The sequence below is a fragment of the Myotis yumanensis genome, unplaced genomic scaffold, assembly GCF_028538775.1.
Source record: "Myotis yumanensis isolate MYYU_CA2020_CCGP unplaced genomic scaffold, mMyoYum1.0.hap1 SCAF_7, whole genome shotgun sequence".
NCBI classification, from domain to species: Eukaryota; Metazoa; Chordata; class Mammalia; order Chiroptera; family Vespertilionidae; genus Myotis; species Myotis yumanensis.
In genome coordinates, this window is record NW_027223758.1 from 42,938,940 (window position 1) to 42,958,590 (window position 19,651).

Here is a 19,651-nt window from a genome sequence, read left to right on the forward strand (position 1 = left end):
CTGTGTGCCTCGATCAGAAAATGTGCTTCCCAAACATGACAGGTCTCTGGGAAAGGACTTGAAGACGAGAGTGAGGGTGACAGAGGGGTCGAGTAAATTGTTGGGATTCTTTCATGCCTTCACTTAAGATTTTAAATAACCAGCTCTGGCCAGGTGGCTCAGTTGGTTCGAGTGTCATCCCAATCTGCCAAGGTTGCGGGTTCAACCCCTGGTCAGGGCACATACAGAATCAACCAATGAATGCATAAATAAGTGGAACAACAAATTGATTTTTTTCTCTCTCTCTCTCCTCCTCCTCCCTCCCTCTCAATAGATTTTAAAAAGATTTTAAATATCCATTCCTATTATTTCCTCTCAAATAGGGTGCCACACTCATATGCTATCAAACTCCAAGACCACTTATGAACCACTTCACATCTTGCCAGCCTCCAATTCAAAGAAATCCCTCAGTAAGAAGCTCAGGGGCACACCCATCCCTGAAATACAGTTACAGTTCCTTTATTTCTGGATTTATAGTAATTTCTATGATTTAATCAGCATAATTGCTGTTATTGCACTCAAAAGATGCAATTCCATGAATGTCACTATGCACACTACATTAGACCTTTCTTCGGGACTGCCTGGCTTAAGGCCATATGGTAAATATAGGGCTGGGATGATGACTACACAGTCAAACCGCAGAGAGCATTGTCTCACGTTGCATCAAGTTGATGCAAACCTATAAAAAGCCTTGTGTTAACTGGGGGTTGAGAATTCTTTCAGTTAGCACAGGGGAAGACTCGAGAGACTGCCGGGCCAGCACATAGATTTTCTATCACACTATGTGGAAAAAAGTGTGTTTGTGTTTGATGCTTGCAAGGAAAGAAAAACACAGCTTGACACTGAAACGCTTTAATTTATAATATTCTGAGCCATGTTTACGTCTTGGAAGAAGGTTTCATGCAGTACAGCAACAAAGCAAGACATTTTATAAAAATGTATTTAAGGTCACTAAGTAGCTAGAGACACCAAGCTGAGAGCCTGCATTGGGAAATGAAGTGATGGAATTCGCACCATGGGACTTAGGACTGATCAGCTTCGGAAACTCAGAACTCCCCACCCTTTGTGATCCACCTTGGCCACCTCATCGTGCCCTGACTGCCCTCCCACCCTCCCTGAGTGGAAAGGAGATGCCAGGAGAAAAAGACTGGGACCCAGCAGACAAGGGATGGGAGACACCAGGCTCCGATGGCCCGCCAACACAGGCTTTAGCTGTACAACTTAATCCTTTCTCTTCTTCAGGGGTATTGCTGAAGGTTCTCTAATTTCATTGGCTGGCTCAGGAGCACCATGGTGGACAGCGATGCCATGGGGATTACGGTGTGTATGAAAAATGCCCCCTTTATTACATGGACCCAGTGTTTGGGGTGTGTTTTTAGGGGGTATGTTATGGGCAGAACTTTTCTCCCAAAATTCGTAAGTTGAAGTCCTAACTCCAGTACTTCAGAATATGAGCATACTTAGAGATAGGGGCTTTAAAGTGGTCACTGAGTTCAAATGAGGCCATCAGAATGGCCCCTAATCCAATGCGTCCCAACAGGCGGTGTCCTTATAAGAGGAAATTAGGACACAGACACGAACGGAGGAGAGACATGTGAAGACACAGGAAGAAGACAGCCATCTATAAGCCGAGGAGAAAGGCCTCCTAATGATCAATCCTGTCAACACCTTGAGCTCAGACTTCTAGCCTCCAGACCTGAGAAAATAAATTTGTTGTTTAAACCCCAAGTCCATGGTAGTTTGTTTAGACAGCCTGAGCAAACTAATGGGGGGGGGGGGTCTTGTGTCTACTCTTGATGACTTGTCCGACTTACGTTTTCACCAGTCATTACCAGTGGGATTGCCATCCCTAGTTCTAGCAGCCCTCCCTCCCTCCCTCCCTCTTCTAAATGCCTCTTTTAAATCTGTGGTTGGCAAGGTAACTGCAATTGTCAGGCCTTTCAGGAGAGCCCAATGGTTAAGAAGAATATAGGCTCTAGAGCAGGGGTGGGCAAACTTTTTGACTCGAGGGCCACAATGGGTTCTTAAACTGGACGGGAGGGCCGGAACAAAAGCATGGATGGAGTGTTTGTGTGAACTAATATAAATTCAAAGTAAACATCATTACATAAAAGGGTACGGTCTTTTTTTTTTTTTTTTTTAGTTTTATTCATTTCAAACGGGCCGGATCCGGCCCGCGGGCCGTAGTTTGCCCACGGCTGCTCTAGAGTCAGAGCGTCTGGCCTAGAACCCCGGCTTGGCCACACACCTGCTCAGAGACCCTGAGTGAGAACTTGTACGAAGCTAGAATACAATCTGCCAAATGCATGCACGCAAGATGTTAAAAATGGGTTTGTAAGTCTGTCAACTTTCACAAGCTCAGTCTGCCTTTCTTTTAAGCTGCATTTAGCCGAATCAGTAAAAATGACTGTGGTCAATGTCACAAGTTCCCACATGACTTTTTTTTTTTTTTGGCCCATCTTCATACCCACAGGATGCTCTTATCAAACCTTCACACCCCTTTGCTATACCCCACAACATCTTAATCTTCCTAGTATGTCAAGGGGTGCATTTCAACATGTTTCTTCCTATCTCCAAAACACCATTGGCAAACTTTGCTTCTCTCCCCTCAAAATATTTCTTTTAAACAGGTCTCTTTCCTTCTCCACTTTTCCCCATTCTCGGTGTCAGAAGGCATCACTCTTTAGGACTCTCCTCCATCTTTCATGGGACAGAAGAGTTGGCATCATGTGGTAAACACACAATTCAATATACAGCTGATGTGGTATAGAACTGTAGCCTTGAAACCTGTATAATTTTATTAACCAATGTCACCCCAATAGATTCAATAAAAATTTCTAAAAACACCTAGGAGAAAAGAAGAGTTGGCATTGTGAAAAGGCAGTTCAGGGTTTAAGTTCAAAAGTTTAATTACTGATGTACAGGGTGGGGTAAAAGCAGGTTTACAGTTGTTCATGTGGAAAATACAATTATTAATAATACAAGAATAAATTGTTTCGCATAAAACTATAAACTGACTTTTGCCTCACCCTATCTTGTATATAGTGCAGTTGTGTAATGGTATGATACTTTTTAGCCATATAAGGAAAAATATAACATTGCAACTCTGATTTAGAATACCTGTCATTGAAAATGACTTTTTCTAGACATTCTTCAAGTAAAATACATATTATCATTTAATTTCTGAATGAGAAAAGTTTTCCCCTGTACATGAAGTTTATGGCTTCACAGGGTGGCTTTGAGTCATCAAAGCATGTGATGATCAATATGCACATTAGGAATTAAGTGGGGCATTAGGGGAGGTGGGAGGGCGGCCCAGGCTATCCCAGGATTGCTCAACAAGCAAGGAAGGCTCATCTTGGGAATGCAGAAAGGCAGCAGTGAGTTAATACTTAACTACCTGCAAAAAAACCCAGCTTCTTAATGTTCTGGCAAGTTATGTTTATTTAGCATATCACTGAGGGGTGATGATTCAATAAAGTTCCAGCTCAACAAAAACTATTAAGTAATTCAGCAAACCAAGTCATGGTCAAAGATGCTCACTCAGACCAGGAGGTCTAATAACAATAAAATGAAGCAATACACAGGCAAAGGACCCAACGATGAAGCTGACTAAATGCCCCCAAAGTCATCTCTTTGAGGACTCAGACCTGTGGACAGGGTTATGTATGGCAGAGAAACCCACTCCTGGTCTCTGTATTCTGCTGGTTCTTTAGAAGTTGGCAAGAGGCCAGATAGTAAATAGCTGAGGCTCTGGGGGCCAAATAAGGTCTCAGTTGCATAGACTTTTCTTTTACAGTTCTTGAAAAATGTAAAAAGCATCCATAGATCATGGGTTGTATAAAAACATGCCATGGGCTCTACTTTGCCAATTCCTATTCTCTACACCAAACTCTCAGGGCCAGATCTGTGTGCAGAGGGCCCTCCTGGCTTCCCGCCAGTTCAGGCTGACATTTGCCCCTGCCATTCCCAAAGAATTAAAGATGGGGGGGGGGGCTTCACCCTGGTAGGAGTAAACAGAAAACACCCCACAGAAGGGGCCAAGGGGGAAAGGGTAAGAAGGGATATGAAGGCTGAGAATAGATGGGGATCAAGTTTCTGAGATCATAAAGGGCATGGAAAGATGTTCTAGTTTTCTATCCCACTGAACAAGGAGGGAACGTATAGACCCAGACAAGCTCTCTCACACCTACTACTGACTTGCACGGATCACACCTTGAAGCTAGAAAGAAGACAAAGCACTCCTTTGCTCAATGGGGATTATCACGTAGACATTATAACACCACTCCACCCCCTACAGGTGTTTCAGGTCCAGAAATTGTCCAGAAGGTCCTAATACATTTATGACAATAGATCTATAATAGATCATTAGGAGAATCGGGGAATGTTGGAGGTGGATGCACTCTGCTTAAAGTTACTGTTGGGAAATACAAGGTGAACTGGCCAAGGTATCTGTCCCTAATGGGCCAATTCTGATGCCACTGGCCACCTGTCAGGGCACATGATCAGAGAATTCACCACCTCCCGGTAATGCTTTCACATTCCAATCATGCTTAGGAGAAACTTGTGGCACCTCTGCAGAAAAATCTTTGATTCCCACCAACCTCATGTTCTCGTGCCCCTGTTTGGACCTGTGTTGGTTCTTTTGCTGAAAGGATATAGCTGGGCCACAGAAAATTTCAAGTCCCTAACCCCCAAAATGTGATATTAATCAGATGTGTGCCAAAAACAGCTCTCTTTAAAATGTCCCAAAGGTCATCGTTGGCTCAACATTCCTTTACTGAAAGATAAGGTGAACTAAAATCCATAAATTCCATAATAGCAGAAGTTTGTTTTGTATCTACTCTATTCACAGATGTATTCCAATTGCCTAGAAACTGTGCTTGGCACACAAAACAAGATCACAGGTATTTGTTGAATAAATGAATGAAAACTGTTGGTAAAACTTGAAGAGTGGTAAATGGCTTCGTAGAAAAGGAAGAGCCTAGCTTGGCAAAAAAAGAAGCTGCAGATGTTATAGCTGTTTACTTTTTCATCCCCCAAATAAAAGCAATAAACTGAACAGACTGGAGACCTTTGTTCTCCTGATATTCTGCAACTGCCCGAGCAGGCAGACCCTCTAACGCACAAAAGTGAAGAGTCCTGCTGAGCAGCGGGGTAGGGGTTTTCGGAAGCTGAACCCACTGACACGGAAACTACTGATTGAAATGCAAGCTTTCTCCTAAGAAGATAGAGTATTCTAGAACAAAGGAAGAGCACATTTGCTTTTTCCGGGTGCACCCACCCCAGCTTCACTTAGAAAAGATGAAGTGAATTAATGTAGGAAGTCAGGCATCAGCTACTTCAGGGACAATGAGAGTAGCAACTGGACCCGGACTCAAAGAACACACCAGTGAAAGCACAGCCTTTGGTGGCGAGTTCAATTGTTAGCTGTTTCCTAACACTTTGTATTGTGTCTCCAAGAATGAGTGAAAAGTGATACAGAGGCTGCCTTGGCCGATGCCCGCTACCTTCCCTCCTCTAACACCTGTTCTTCAGCTTAAAAAATAAGAGAGTGTGGGAGGAAGCGGGCTTCCCTTTGAAACTATCATCCTCCCCATCAAAGCCAGTGTCTATAGGGAAATTGTCACATGAGCAGGAATACCCAGGTCCTCTTCAGGCGTTATTTAAAATAGCAAGCTCATGGAGTTAGCCAGAGCTGCCAGAATTAGCCCTGTACTAACTACATCAGCAGTTAACATTAAGCCAGTCAAACTGGGAACCAGTGCAAACTGTGGCAGCATCTTGTGGAGGTGCAGGTAATCGGGTTGCTGAAAGGCCTGAAAGATTTAAGTCAAATCTCATCACTATTTACTTGTAATGTTCACATATTCATTCTCTTGGTCATTTGATAATGTGTATGCAGGACTGTCCAGGCATAGGGCTAACCTCCAGGGATACAGCTGTGGATGAGGGGACAGTTGATTCAAGCCCTCTGAGGGCTGACTGCCCAATGGGAGACAGGACCAGCACAGGGAAACAGGCTGCCTTCAGCATGCCTGCGATTTAGGCAGTTTTGCATAAAGCCACCTTCACCTGTCCCCTGCTCTGTTCTTCCCAACATCCGTTACCACTTTCTCCTTAACATTAGGGTGTCAACAGTTAAGATATAAATGCTTTTTTAAAGTGGGATCGCATGTCCTAAAATAAGCCAACTATTCACAGAGCTGCTCTCGGTGCCGGTCCTGAGCTACTAGTATGTGGGCCACAAGACAGGGGGGCAGCGGAAAGAGAGACCAGAACTGCGCTGAGGACTGAATGATCTGATTTCTAGTCTTCTCTCTGCCAACAAGACTCCTTCATGACCCTATGCAAGGGATTCACCGCTAAGATCCTCTAAAATGGGGTAACTGGGCCTCTACCTGACCCTATGGTCACACAAGTTGGGCACCTTGAGTAGTCAGGTAGAAGGCAGGAAGCAAAGATAAGTTCTTTTGTAACTTTCCCAATCTGGGCTACTCCACATTTGGAACGGCATCTAGAAACAACTGATGTGTGACTGGTACATAAACACTCTCAGTGTTTCTGGCTGTCATCTGAATTTGCACTTTCAAAAATGTCTACTAGTAAGCCCCAAACTCACAAATAAAACTCAACAGATGTCCACAGAGCATCTACTACATGCACTCACTACACCAGACATAGGGAGACACAGCAGCAGTCACGAGAGATAATAGTTGTTGAGCACTTCCTACACACGTTAACTCATTTCATCTTCATGGCAACCTTATAACTCTAGTACTAATGTGATCCTCACTTTACAAAGGAGAAAATTAAAGCACAGAGATTAAGAAACTGCTTAAGGTCACAACACAAATGGTAGAGCTAGAATTCAAACCCTGGCTGAGTTTCTACTATTATGCATGTTTGACATTACCAAAGTCTTCTGTAGGAACCCGGTGACCTACCAGAAAGTGCATTCTCCAGGCCTTCCCGCAGTGTAGCCTTAGCTACAGTCCGGTGCTCTCATCTGGTGATGCTGCTCTAATTAAGTGACCATCTTGTTCTCCAAATTCCAAGTAAACACATTTGCAGAAATATCACATTAACTTCCAAGTTTTAATAGGATTTGGCAACGCTGTTGTATTATCTCAAAGAGAAGTGGGAGGTTTGCCTCCCCATGTCATTATTTCCTATGGGAACATGACCCTGAGCAAGAGCAGTGCCTAGTAAGACACCACTGCCTGAACAAATACAGCTGAGGGGCAGCTGGGGGCCTCCACTTGGAGGTCCATGAACCCCGATGGTGAAAATCATAGCTAACGCAACTTAGACAAACACCGAGCACACTATGTTAAACAGCCATGCTCAAAAACAAAGCTGTGCTCTCTTCCCCATAAACTCGTTCCCAGCTGCTTGAATCTCTCCCTGATCATTGATAGTATAGTGTAAACTACATGACTTTGAACTCAATCATGTACCATGTGTGTTGGTTACAGTTTCAAAGGCCTTGTCTAAAAATCAAGTCTGTAAACTGCAACCAGGGACTGTAGCTTAATCTTCTGTGCTCATTTTCTAGGACTATTTTTTAAAATATATTTTTATTGATTTCAGAGAGAGAGGGAGAGAGATAGAAACATCAATGATGAGAGAGAATCATTGATCAGCTGCCTCCTGCACATCCCTCACTGGGGATTGAGCCTGCAACCCATTGCATATGCCCTTGATAGAAATCGAACCCAGGACCCTTGTGTCTGCAGGCCGACATTCTGTCCACTGAGCCAAACCAGCTAGGGCTCTAGGACTATTTTAAGCTCATAATAGATGTTCAATAAATCTGTAATAGACAAAAAAATTTAACTAGGATGTTTATTAGACACAGCCTCACTCAGTAAAAACTGGATTTTACTGACAATTCATACACATAACATATGTATTCCTTTTGTCTTATTTTTAAAAAGCCTTTAACATTTCCTTTTATTGATATGAGACCCATAAAGGAAGGTAAAAATAAACACAAAACTTTCATTCAAGCTACATGGTTTGGGGGGTGGGGGGGGACGGTTAAGGGAAAGTCAGCTTGTGGGAAAAGCTTTAATAGTCACAGGAGGAGTAAGGCCATGATAGCTTTATATGCTTCATTTGGCTCTAATAAACTCAGCTACATCCCACACCAACTCTGACATCTTAGCTGGGAAAGAGTATGCCCTATGTCAGATGATAATGTTAAGTAAACATGGACTCTTGTTAAGGTGTCATTGGCATTCATTCAACAGTGCGTAGTACATTTTGGGTATTGGCACAATGTACATTGCCCTAGAGCAGTGGTCGGCAAACTGTGGCCCCTTGAGTGTGGCTCTTCCACAAAATACCACATGCGGGTGCGCACGTACAGTGTGATTGAAACTTCGTGGCCACCCTCAAGGGGCCAAAGAGCCGCATGTGGCTTGCGAGTCGCAGTTTGCCAACCACTGCCCTAGATAATCTCTAGAGACACACCCTAGGATTAAGGTAAAATCCTACAAGGAAGGAAAGCTATATATGTATGAACCAATTTTGTGTATAATATGATAATACAGAGTTAATTATTTAAGACAGATCTCAAGGGCATAAACCACTATGGCCATGGTGAATGTTGGGACCCATCTAAATGGGTTCGCACCATGACCCGGGTTTCTATTAAACTTTCTTTTGAATTTATAGTCACTTGAATTTAGTCTTCTTCCTTACTTAGATCCCAGGATCTGGAAAGTTCGGCCTCATCTGTAGACACCTCTGGGAAGATAAAAGGACCCAGACTTTGAAGTCAGACAAACTTGGGTTTGAATCTTGGCTCTCACATATATTAATTGTGACTCTGGGCAAGTTTACTTAATCCATTTGAGTCTGGGTTCCCTCCTCTGCAAAACTGAGAATACAAATGCTACAGTGTGGCTTTGAGGATAAGACTTAATGTATGCAAAGTGCATAGAACAGTGCTGAATACATAGTCAATCCTCAAATTGCCATTATTTAACATATTGCAAAAGGCTAAAGTGGAGAGATGCTGCTTACGTGAAGCCACGTAGAAATGTATGGGCTGGGGGCGGGGCAGAACAAAGATTATTCTCATTATTTCATCTCCCTATCTTTTTAGGTAGATCAGATTTGTTGCATCTACCATACTCATTTTAGTATTAAACCCATCTCCATATCAATAATAATAATTTCTTAAGTCATTTTCAACAAGTTCAAGAAGTTCTTTCTCTGTGCTAAAATTGTTCACCAAAAGACAGCTAGTAAAGAGTGGGCCTACGTAATCAGATAGAGTTCCCAGAGCAGTAGCGTTGCTGTGGTACTTACAGCTTAATTGGGGGTCGCCTAAGAGCTGAAGAGTTGGTTTCCTGGAAGGCTGGTTCTCAGTCTGGTTTAAGGTGAATGCGGTCCATCTGCAGAGGTCCCCCCACGTGGCTGGTTTCCAGACCACAGTCGAATTAGCAAGAGCCAGGACAACCACAATTCACAAACCAAGGCGTCCATAGTATTCCTCCATTCTCAGGGTTCAAAAACCAAATGGGGGCAGCAACTGCCAAGACACTATCTTTACAAAATTACTAACTTTTGGTGGAATGTACTGATTGGACGGTCTGAGACAGCTTCTAAACCACTGGAACTGCCCTATATTGTCCCCGAGTGGAGGTTGCATGGGTATACACATATGGAACTGCAGAGTTTAGATTTGTGTGCTCAATGTCACTTATATTTCAATTTTTTGGGGGGGCGGGGGTGGAATCTAAAATAGAAAATAAAGGAATGAGAATACAAAGGGAAAAAGCACTATATTATCGAAGTAGTGTTAAAGCAATGGAGTACACCTAGAACTCTCCACTCCCATAAAGTAACTTAAACCCAAATAACTGAATATTCACGGGGCATTTTCTCCAGCTGGAAACATCCTCTCCCATTCCTCTTAGTGGAAACACATCGAGACACTGCTAGTGTTTCTTGCTGAGAGTCTAGGTGTGAAAGAAACCCTGCTGTTTCAAACATCTGAAGGGGAAAAAAATGACAGTAACAGTCCTAACAAATGGACTTGTCCTAACCTTAGGACACTCATCAGGCACCCGTGGCTCCTGCAATTGGACAAGCATTCTGTAACTCGCTGATTTATGTGCAGGCGGACCTTCAGGCTCTGAACAAATGAGCAAACCACCTCAGGGACACTTTCCATATTAAATTAGAGGCTTTATACTGTGGTGATAGGAAAACAATGCGTCCGAAGAAATATTGTGGTCATGTGGATGAAACACAGGGCTAGAACCAGGCAAGCAATTCTGGTGCCAGTACCACCAAGTCATTTCACCAATTGGGTGACCTTGCTTACCCAGTTAACCTCTTCCGATTTTTACCTGCCAACTAAACACATTTCCTCCTCCTTCTCTAACCCTCACGTATTTTGTTCAGTGGTCACACACACACACACCATGTCCCGGAGAAGGCAGCCCTTCCCAAGGAGTGACTATTGATTCGCCTAAAAGCCCGTCATCATTCCACCGCCAAGGACAGATTTTAAAGCATGGCACCTGGCGTAACTGATGCGCTTTTGTGCCACTAAACTGACCAGCCCTGAAACCACTCACACCAGAACCTCTGAGCCCATGAAATAACATGTTCCTGAAAGCTGAAAACAATCATGGTTGATTCATCTGCTATGACATTATAAATAGTAAAATTTCCTTTTCTTTCAAGTTCATCTCTGGGGGTTGCAGTGTTACCTAGCACTGCCCAATATTTATCCTGGTACCCCAAACAGTGTACGGTTCCCAAAGACGGAGATGAGTCCGGTGTGTATGGGGATCACAGTATCTCCCACAGCACCTTTAGAAAGCAGGCAACTAATACACACTTATGGGTGCACGCCTCCTCCGTCCAGTGAGAGCACTGGAATGAATAGAAGCCAAGAACACATGATGAAAATCACATCAACCCTCACCTCCAAAAAGCTGCAAGCAGAGAACAGTGCCTCCCCTTCCTTTTGTTGAGAAAAACAACAACTGGGGAGCATTTTTCAAACGATAGATTCCCTAGCTCCATCCAGGCTTAGCTTTAACAAGCACACAGGTGCTCTGTGGGCCACGTTTTAGGAAAAAGACTGTTCCTCTTCTTGATAGCTCAACAATCTTGACATTTTGTTTTTGTTTTTGTTTTCAATCAACACAACCATCTCCCCACCCCTTTGCCCACAGAGGCTCTGACAGTGTTACACTCTGTCCTGGCAGAAGGTCACAGGACAGCCCAAGGCCAAGTATTTACTTATTGATGTTGTGTTTTCAAAACAAGATATAAAAGCAGTCATTCGTCTCTGCCTCGCTGTTTACAACCACAATCCGATCCACTTTCCTTATAAACTTTCCACCTCTTCCCCTCCAACCTCCGCCACGCGAAAGTTCCCGAGACCAGCAAACAGCCCCTGGCCCTTAGGGCACAGACTCTAGGTGCAGACTCTCGGGTGCCTGTTGCTGCCCTGGCCCAGAAAACACAGAGAAAGGTGCGCACCACGGAGAAGTCACCCAGGGCATCCCAGCACCCCGTGCCCGAAAGCACCTCCATCCCCCTCCTTTGCGGTGCCGCCTTCCCACCAGCCTGGGTGCCCAGCGGCGACAAGACACAGCCTGAGGCTTACCTGAAACACGTGGTGAGCTCGCCCGAGGCCTTCAGACACGGGTATTTGGTCGTGGCGATTTTGTTTTCTGAGCAGACTTCTCTACGAAAAAGTTAGAGAGGCAAAGTCATTGACTCCCCACGTGAGAGCGCCGGCCAGTGCGCGCCGGGGGATCCGCGTCCCGGCGCGCCGAGCAGCCACTGGTCCCCGAGCGCGGACGCCCAGCGGCCTCCGGAGAGGGTCGCACCGAGGGAACCCAGTCCCAGGGGCACTGGAGCTGAAGAAGCGGATCGCAGGATAGCGGCAGGAGCGGGGGGCAGAGGTATCACAGATGGGGGAAGCCCAGGCTGATGGCGCGGAGACTGTCACCCCCCGGGCAGAGTTGAGTGTCGCCCGGGACAGTTGAGCGCCCAGCCCGTGACTGATGGGTGGCGAGGGTGCGGGTCGCCTGCACCCGGAGCGCCTGGCGTGCACCATTCAGGGGCCGGCAGCGCTTACCTGTCGCTGTTCTCAGGCTCCTCGCGGTAGCTCCACGTGTGTCCCAGCGCCAGGAGCAGCAGCAGCGGACCCAGGCTCTTGCCCAGCTGCCCCGTCGCCGCTCCTCCCCGGCTCAGAGGCGGCGGCACCATCGGGGACGCTCCCGGCTTCTTCCAGGCGCCGGAGCCCTCCGCCCGCCCTGCGCCCTGCTCCTCCGCGCCCGCCGCTGCCGCCGTCTCTCTCCCCGGCAGGGGGCGCCGGAGGGCAGGGGCGTTTGCGCCACCTGCGAAGGCACAGGGGCTGGGCTGCTGGGGGACCAGGCTAGGAGTTGGGGTGCAGAGTGCAAATTCCGTAGACCGGCTGGTGAACGACCTGGAGGGTGGCGGGGTCCACGTCGTCTCGGCCGGGATGGTCACGCTGTCACCAGACTCGCTGGACTCAGCCTTGCGCTGCGCGCTCCCTCCTGCCTCGGTCCTGGGCTGAGCGGAGGGCAGGGTGCGGAAAGCGGGCGGCTGCTCGCATCTTACACCAGGGTCGCCCGACCAAGAGGAGGAGGAGCCGCTTCTCCCCCAGGGAGAAGGGGGGCCGAGGGGTTAACACGCTTCCTTCCTGTCGTCAGTTGGCTTCTAATGACCAGGACCAGGACGTTGGCTTTCCATCCTGGAGCGCCTGCCCTAGGCTTTCCCGCCGCCTTCTCCCTGAACGGAGGAAGGAGGTGGTGGGGAGACTAAGACTGCTTTTCCAAACTACCATTCATGTCCGATCGCTAGTCTGCCCCCCTTAGAATCCCAGGAGAAAGTTCCCCGCCCGCTTCGCTTCATTCGTTAGCAGCGCTGCTGGGTTCAGTAATGAGCTCTCAGCGGCTCTTTCCAGGGGTTTTAAATCCTCTTACCCTGAGCCGCTTGAATGCTGTTTATATGTCACACGTGAGAGCTGGAAACTCCTGGAAGATCAGGTGAGAGGCTGAAGGTCCACCCCCAACCCCATCCAGTTAACACAGCGCTGTATGGATAGCCTGAAAACCAGGCTGGGGGCGTCCATCAGCGCATGTGGTGGGGGCTCGGCTGTAATTCGTATATGTCTGCATCTTAACACTTAATTGCACGTTAGGAATTCTCTTCTGATAACGAGAAGCTCGCGATATAAACGTGCCCCGAAGTGCCAAGCAAGTGGTCTGGCCCAGAGAAGGTAGGAAGAGCGCCAGGTTGTAATGTCTAACTCTAGCCCCAGGACCATGAGGTGGGAGGTAGCTTGTCACAAGTTATGGGGGTGCTAACTGGTTAGGTAGGCAGGTGTTTTGATTCAAAATAGTCTGATCAACTGAGAATTACCGTGCCTGTCACATACACCTCGACATTTTTAACAGCAATGACATCCTCATTCCTCTGTAGAATGCTTGTATATTTTCCAAAGGATTTTCCACATTTATAATTTTATTTGACACTCACAATAGTCCTTGAAGCTACGAGTCTGACTTGTTGGTTCAGTGAGGTGTTTTTCACCCCCTGCAAATCTTACCTAGACATGGAAGACCATAAACCACACAAATATTTAAATATGGCACTAGACAAAATAAGTGTATTTTCACGTAGTGATTCAGAGGAGACTTCAGATGTTTGCAAAACCTGAGAGTGGCCGTTATGTAGTCAGAAAAACAAACAAACACACACACCTTAGATTCAAACCCAGGCTGTGAGCTTCCTAGGTGTACGGACTTGGGCACGTTACCTTTAACTTTTCTGAAACTCAGTTTTCTCGTTTGTGAAATGGGGAAACCTCCCTCATAAATATCTGTGAGTATTAAATGAGGTCATGCCTATAAAGCATTTTTTATAGTGCCAGGGATATATTGAGTGCTCAGTAGACATTAACTATTGTTATTTTCTTTTACATAAATCATTGCACAGAAATTTCAGTTTTAACTTTTAAGCTTTCCCTTTCTGGCTATATAAGAGTTTATTTCACAACTGTTGTTTGGGTTCCTAAAGAGACAAGCATATGAAAAATAAACCCATCCTAGAATTTATAAAGAGTGTATCACTTCCAGATTGTCCCACAAAAGTGTTTAATCTTCGTCTTGCAGGGAAGAGGCTATTCTCTAGCAGGTTGTGATTTTATTTGTTTACCAATTATTCTATTTTAATATCTTGCTATCTTTTCCCCATCTTTACTCCTTTTGTTTTTCTACTGCTGCACTGTGGATGCTAATTCTGCAGATAATAGAGACCGGTGTAGGAGATTAGCTATCAGCTTCATTAAATAGCTAGTCAGCCACCTATGGGGACACGCTGCCTTGCAGAGAAAGTAACTCAGGCTGCAGTTGATAAAAGCAAAACTGTCCATATGCACAGCTGTGTGGCAGAAGATTGGGGCCGAGCCAAACTTTGCTGCCTCCTTATTTTCAGCCCCTTACACTGAGCATAGATAAGAATGAGGTGTCAGAGAAGGTGGCCTGGCCAAGCTAACAGCCCGGGTTTGCCAGGGGAGGCAATCCCAAGGGTGGTCGGAGCATTTATGAAGGAGGTGAGCTGCAGCAGGGACCTCTTGAAAACCTTTGCCTGGAGGCCTGGAACTTAAACGAATTGGCAGCTACTGACAGTGTGACATTCAGCATGGGGCTTGAGGGGCCGGCTAGAGAGCAGAGCCAAGCAGCAGGGGATGTGACTGGCCATGTATGGATAACAGTCCCCTGAGGAGGTAAACACTCCTGTAAAAGACAAAGCCTGCATCTGCTCAGGCTGCAGCCTGCATGGGACATGTCAGAATGAGGCTGAGTGTAATAGGGACCTCCAGAGTCTTAGGTTTGCTCTCCTGACACCCTGACTCTCTCCCTCCCCATTTCCTTGTTACAGAACAGAAAGTTCATCCTCCTGGCACCAGCAGAGCCCAAAACTCAACACCTGAGAACTGCAGTGGAGAAATATTGGCTGTTTTGTAATGAATGGTGCCATCCAGGAGAACGGGAAGCTAATGCTCGAAGCCTGAACTCCCTGATGGCATGTGGGCTACAGGGCGAAGTCCCAGGGGTTTGGGTCTTGCTGGGAGCTGATTGGTCGGAGGTGAGGTAAGGGAGGTGAATTATTTCTTCAGGTCTTGAGAACAGCTCTGAGGTCCTTTCCAGCGTCCCTCTGTCTGGTTTCTTGGACAAGTAGCCAGGGGGTTGTTTCATCTTAGGGCTCAGGAGCTGAAACACAACTTACGTCAAGAAGTTTATCTTTAGCTGCCAGGGGTCTGGGACTGTGACCATTAGGCAGGTCTGGGCAACCTTCCTCTGCTGCCTTAGAGGGTGTTGATTATCAGGGGGAAAGACTCTGAGGGATATAGGTCTCTGAGGGATATAGACAGAGAGGATTTCTAGAGCTAGGATTTAAAACAAAATTTAATCAAAGTCATGAGGACCCTCGATGTCACCCTCCTCTCTGAAACACCGGATGAGCAGACTCGCCTCCTGCCTCTCCCATCAGAGTGTTACAAAGATTAATGATGTGGACCTCAGTGCTCCCCAGGGGAGGCTCTGTGTGATTATTTCTTTTCAGCATACCACTCTGCGAGGTTTTCCACACAGACCTGTCAGCTCCCCTGAAACAAACCAGAGAGTGGATAGTTATACAATTTACCATGTCCAGGGCTTTCGGGCATGGACCGTGCCATGTGCTGGACTCCCTGGTGGCCCGGGTATTGTTAAGGACCACTGAGTGTTGTCTGGGGGCAGTGGGGTGGGGATGAGGAGATGGGCTGCGGAATACAGAGGCCAGCATACAAAGCCAACGTGAAAGGAAAAAAGAAAAGAAAAGCTAGGGCCATCGAGCGGAGAGTGTCCTTCTAAATAAAACCAGTGGCCTCTTCCACTCATTTTTTTTTAACTTTTATTTATTTTTCAATTGAGGCCAAATTGACATATGACATATTAGTTTCAGGTGTACAGCATAATGATTTGATTTCGTATATGTTGCGAAGCAGTCACCACAATAAGTCCAGTTAACATCCACCATCACACAAAGTTGCAACTTTTTTCTTGTGATGACAAATTTAAAGATGTACTCTCTTAGCAATTTTCCAATAGATGATATTAACTATAGTCACGATTTGTATATTACATTCCCTTGGTTTATTTATTTTATAACTGGACATTTATATCTTTGTATCATTCATCTTCACCCATTTTGCCCACTCATTTTTAAGAGACCCCAGCATCTCCTTTGGAGACAATTAACATAGTATTACAAAAGAGAGATCAATAAAAAAAATATTACTCTAGAGCAAGGGTCCTCAAACTACGGCCCGCGGGCCACATGCAAATACAAATATTGTATTTGTTCCCATTTTGTTTCTTTACTTCAAAATAAGATATGTGCAGTGTGCATAGGAATTTGTTCATAGTTTTTTTTAAACCATAGTCTGGCCCTCCAACGGTCTGAGGGACAGTGAACTGGCCCCCTGTTTAAAAAGTTTGAGGACCCCTGCTCTAGAGAGAAAAAAACACACCACTAATTAGGGGCACAAATCATTTTGCTATTGCTTGTTTAAAAATGTCCTAATTAAAAGGATTTCTGGTGGCTGATAAAAATTCATATTATGCCAGAACCGGTTTGGCTCAGTGGATAGAGCGTCGGCCTGCGGACTCGGGGGTCCCGAGTTCGATTCCGGTCAAGGGCATGTGCCTTGGTTGCGGGCACATCCCCAGTGGGGGGCGTGCAGGAGGCAGCTGATCGGTGTTTCTCTCTCATCGATGTTTCCAGCTTTCTGTCCCTCTCCTTTCCTCTCTGTAGAAAATCAATAAAACATATTTTTTTTAAAAAAATACATATTATTATACAGTATGTATATTTCTGTGCATATTAGACATATTATAGCATAGAACAAGATTGAATGAAGCAATTAAGGCAAAGGGGGGAAAATCAGGACTGGATAATAAAATGAAGCTACAGGATCATATAAGCAGAAAGTCCCGTGCTGTTTAAAGTTGATCACACTCAATTCTCAGGTTCTCAGAAGTCCATTCAGGATAATTACATGATCAGTTACAAGTTTCATGGTAGCCATAAAGCAGTGGTTCTCAACCTTCTGGCCCTTTAAATACAGTTCCTCATGTTGTGACCCAACCATAAAAGTATTTTCGTTGCTACTTCATAACTGTAATGTTGCTACTGTTATGAATCGTAATGTAAATATCTGATATGCAGGATGGTCTTAGGCGACCCCCGTGAAAAGGTCGTTCGACCGCCAAAGGGGTCGCGACCCACAGGTTGAGAACCGCTGCCATAAAGGAAAAACCTATAAATTCCTCAAAAAAAAAAATTACAGATTTTTCCTGTAGATCTCCCTGAAACGTTACAACAGCCATCTGCTGTCAGGTAAATGTCTTTCACAGAAATAAGACTCAACAAGCATGGGTTGAGTTCCTACTGAATTGTGAGTGATGTACGTACAACATAATTTCTCGACAATAAACATGTTGCCTTGAATCCTTTCCTTCAGTTTCAGTTTTGATTGACAGACTTAGAGAATCAGGGCTACACCTTGAAAAGTGGTCAAGTGTGCCAATTTCCAAGCCATTATGAGGAAATGCTTGGGGCAACAACAATCCAACATGTTAATACAGTGAAAGGGCTTTAAAGCCCTGCTTTTGGGGTGTGTACATTATCTTTGCACTTACTCTACCTTAGTTTTAACTTGCAGTACATTGAAGCTATAGGTCTCTGGAATTTCCTCCCAAGACAGGAAGAAACATCTGATTCCCATGTGTATAACAAAATCACACCATTTTTGCCAAACGTAGAAATAAAAACAATTTTAAAAGGTGAGTTAGCCTCCTGTGTGTACAGGCTGCTGACAGAAAATGTGCGAGCCATACCAAAAAAGAGAACCTTCTTGTTACTTGGTTGAATGTCTCCAAAAAAATCAAGAAAAATTATTCTTGTGATTTTAGTATCATATTCTTAAAAGTTCTGATACTGAGTCCCTGTCTCAGGTTTCTCCCGAACCAGGAGCTCCTTGAGACAATAGGCGTTGGCAGTCTCCTTGACCAGTGAGAACTGTAGGACCAAACCCTGGGTTTCTCAGAGAAGGTTCTAACACCACTCAATTCTGTAACTCCTTCTGGGACAAGTGGAGACAGCAGGACATGTGGTTGGGATGGCGCCATCTCTTGTGGTCCCCACAGCCTGAACAGGGGAGGGTAAGGGGCCAGCACGAGAGGCAGGGCTTCTGGCCCACACGACAAAGTCTCTGATAGAGAAAAGGGTGTTGGGATTCTCCCAGGATTTATGAGCTGGCTCCTTTGAGTGTGTCAACTCCAATCCCACAGCTTCTCTGCTTTCCTTGTGTAGAGCTCATTCTGTTTATATGCCTTATCTCCTTGAGGGTAAGAGTTCTTATATGACATTTAGTGAGAGCTGAAAGATACTCAGCCCTGTAGTATGGTATCAAGCCAGTGTGACAGGTAATAAGAATGTTGGCTTTGAAAGTTTTCTGATCTGAATCATGATATCTTTTATGGTGAATAACTATATTACCCATGCTAGCAGAGCATGGGTACTTAGTATCCTGAAAAACAACTTTTTCCTCTGGATAGGAGGTTGACTTTACCTCCCTCCTTTAAAAAAATGGGTTTTGAGAAATAGCGTTGGGAAGTGGGAAGAAATTAGGTTTGAAATCCTGCTCTTCCACCTAAAACCTCGACGACCCTGAGCAAATTGCATAACCATCCTGGGACTCAGTTTATCCATAAAAAATATAGAAGCAACAATCTCCAAGTCAAGATCGTTGAAAAGAGTAAATGAGAGATATAACAGGGACGAAGTCGCATCGGAGATGATAAATGATAGCTAATATAATTTTAACTGCTTTTCTTCAGTAATGTGGATGTGATTATGTAATTATCCACCCTGTCTCATCTCATTTGCTTTGCCTAAGAGATACGTTGTGAAGTGGATGGCCAGCGTGGAGATGCCCTGTCACAGAACAGACTAAACTAAGCTGCTGGGTTGATATTAGTGTCGTTTCCACTGTGCTTTAATTAGACGTTGGGGAGTGATTAAGGCCCTGGGTAAGTGAAATCAATAACAGTGGCTGGAGATTAGAATGTATATACTTCCCCGTGGAGAATAGCTGTGCTTCTGGGTACTGTGCTGTCTGACTTTCATATATTCTAAATGAAATCATGGCTTAAATGTAAAGGAGCTGGCTAGTGAAAACCCAGCTGTGGTCAATTCTAGAGTGGAGCAAAAACTCTCTTCAAAGCTATCCATTGGTGGGATTGTGTTATTCCTGGGCAGCTTAAGCGGGTCAGGTCTGGAAAATTTGCACCAGTGTGAAGGGCCTCTGCCTGAGGAGGCCACAATCTCCCAGCAGGGCAGTTACATTTTAAGAAAACGTTTCAGTCCTGATAGGTTTGGCTCAGTGGTTAGAGTGTCAACCCACAGACTGAAGGGTCACAGGTTCAATTCCCTGTCAAGGGCAAATACCTCGTGGGGGCGTGGGGCACGTGCAGGAGGAAACCAGTCAAAGTGTCTC

The 19,651-nt window shown here is 45.3% G+C and overlaps 1 protein-coding gene across 1 annotated transcript in view; it reads right to left on the reverse strand.

Annotated features, from left to right (window-relative positions):
• CCBE1 (collagen and calcium binding EGF domains 1) overlaps positions 1-12,725 on the reverse strand; it is a 178,269-nt gene extending 165,544 nt beyond the window's left edge. The window contains exons 1-2 of the mRNA XM_070420390.1: positions 12,158-12,725; positions 11,681-11,761 (exon numbers count right to left, since the gene is read on the reverse strand). Of these exons, the coding sequence (XP_070276491.1) occupies positions 11,681-11,761; positions 12,158-12,288 (212 nt within the window). The 5' untranslated portion in view covers positions 12,289-12,725. The remainder of the gene's footprint in view (positions 1-11,680; positions 11,762-12,157) is intronic.
• Positions 12,726-19,651: the final 6,926 nt, after the last annotated feature.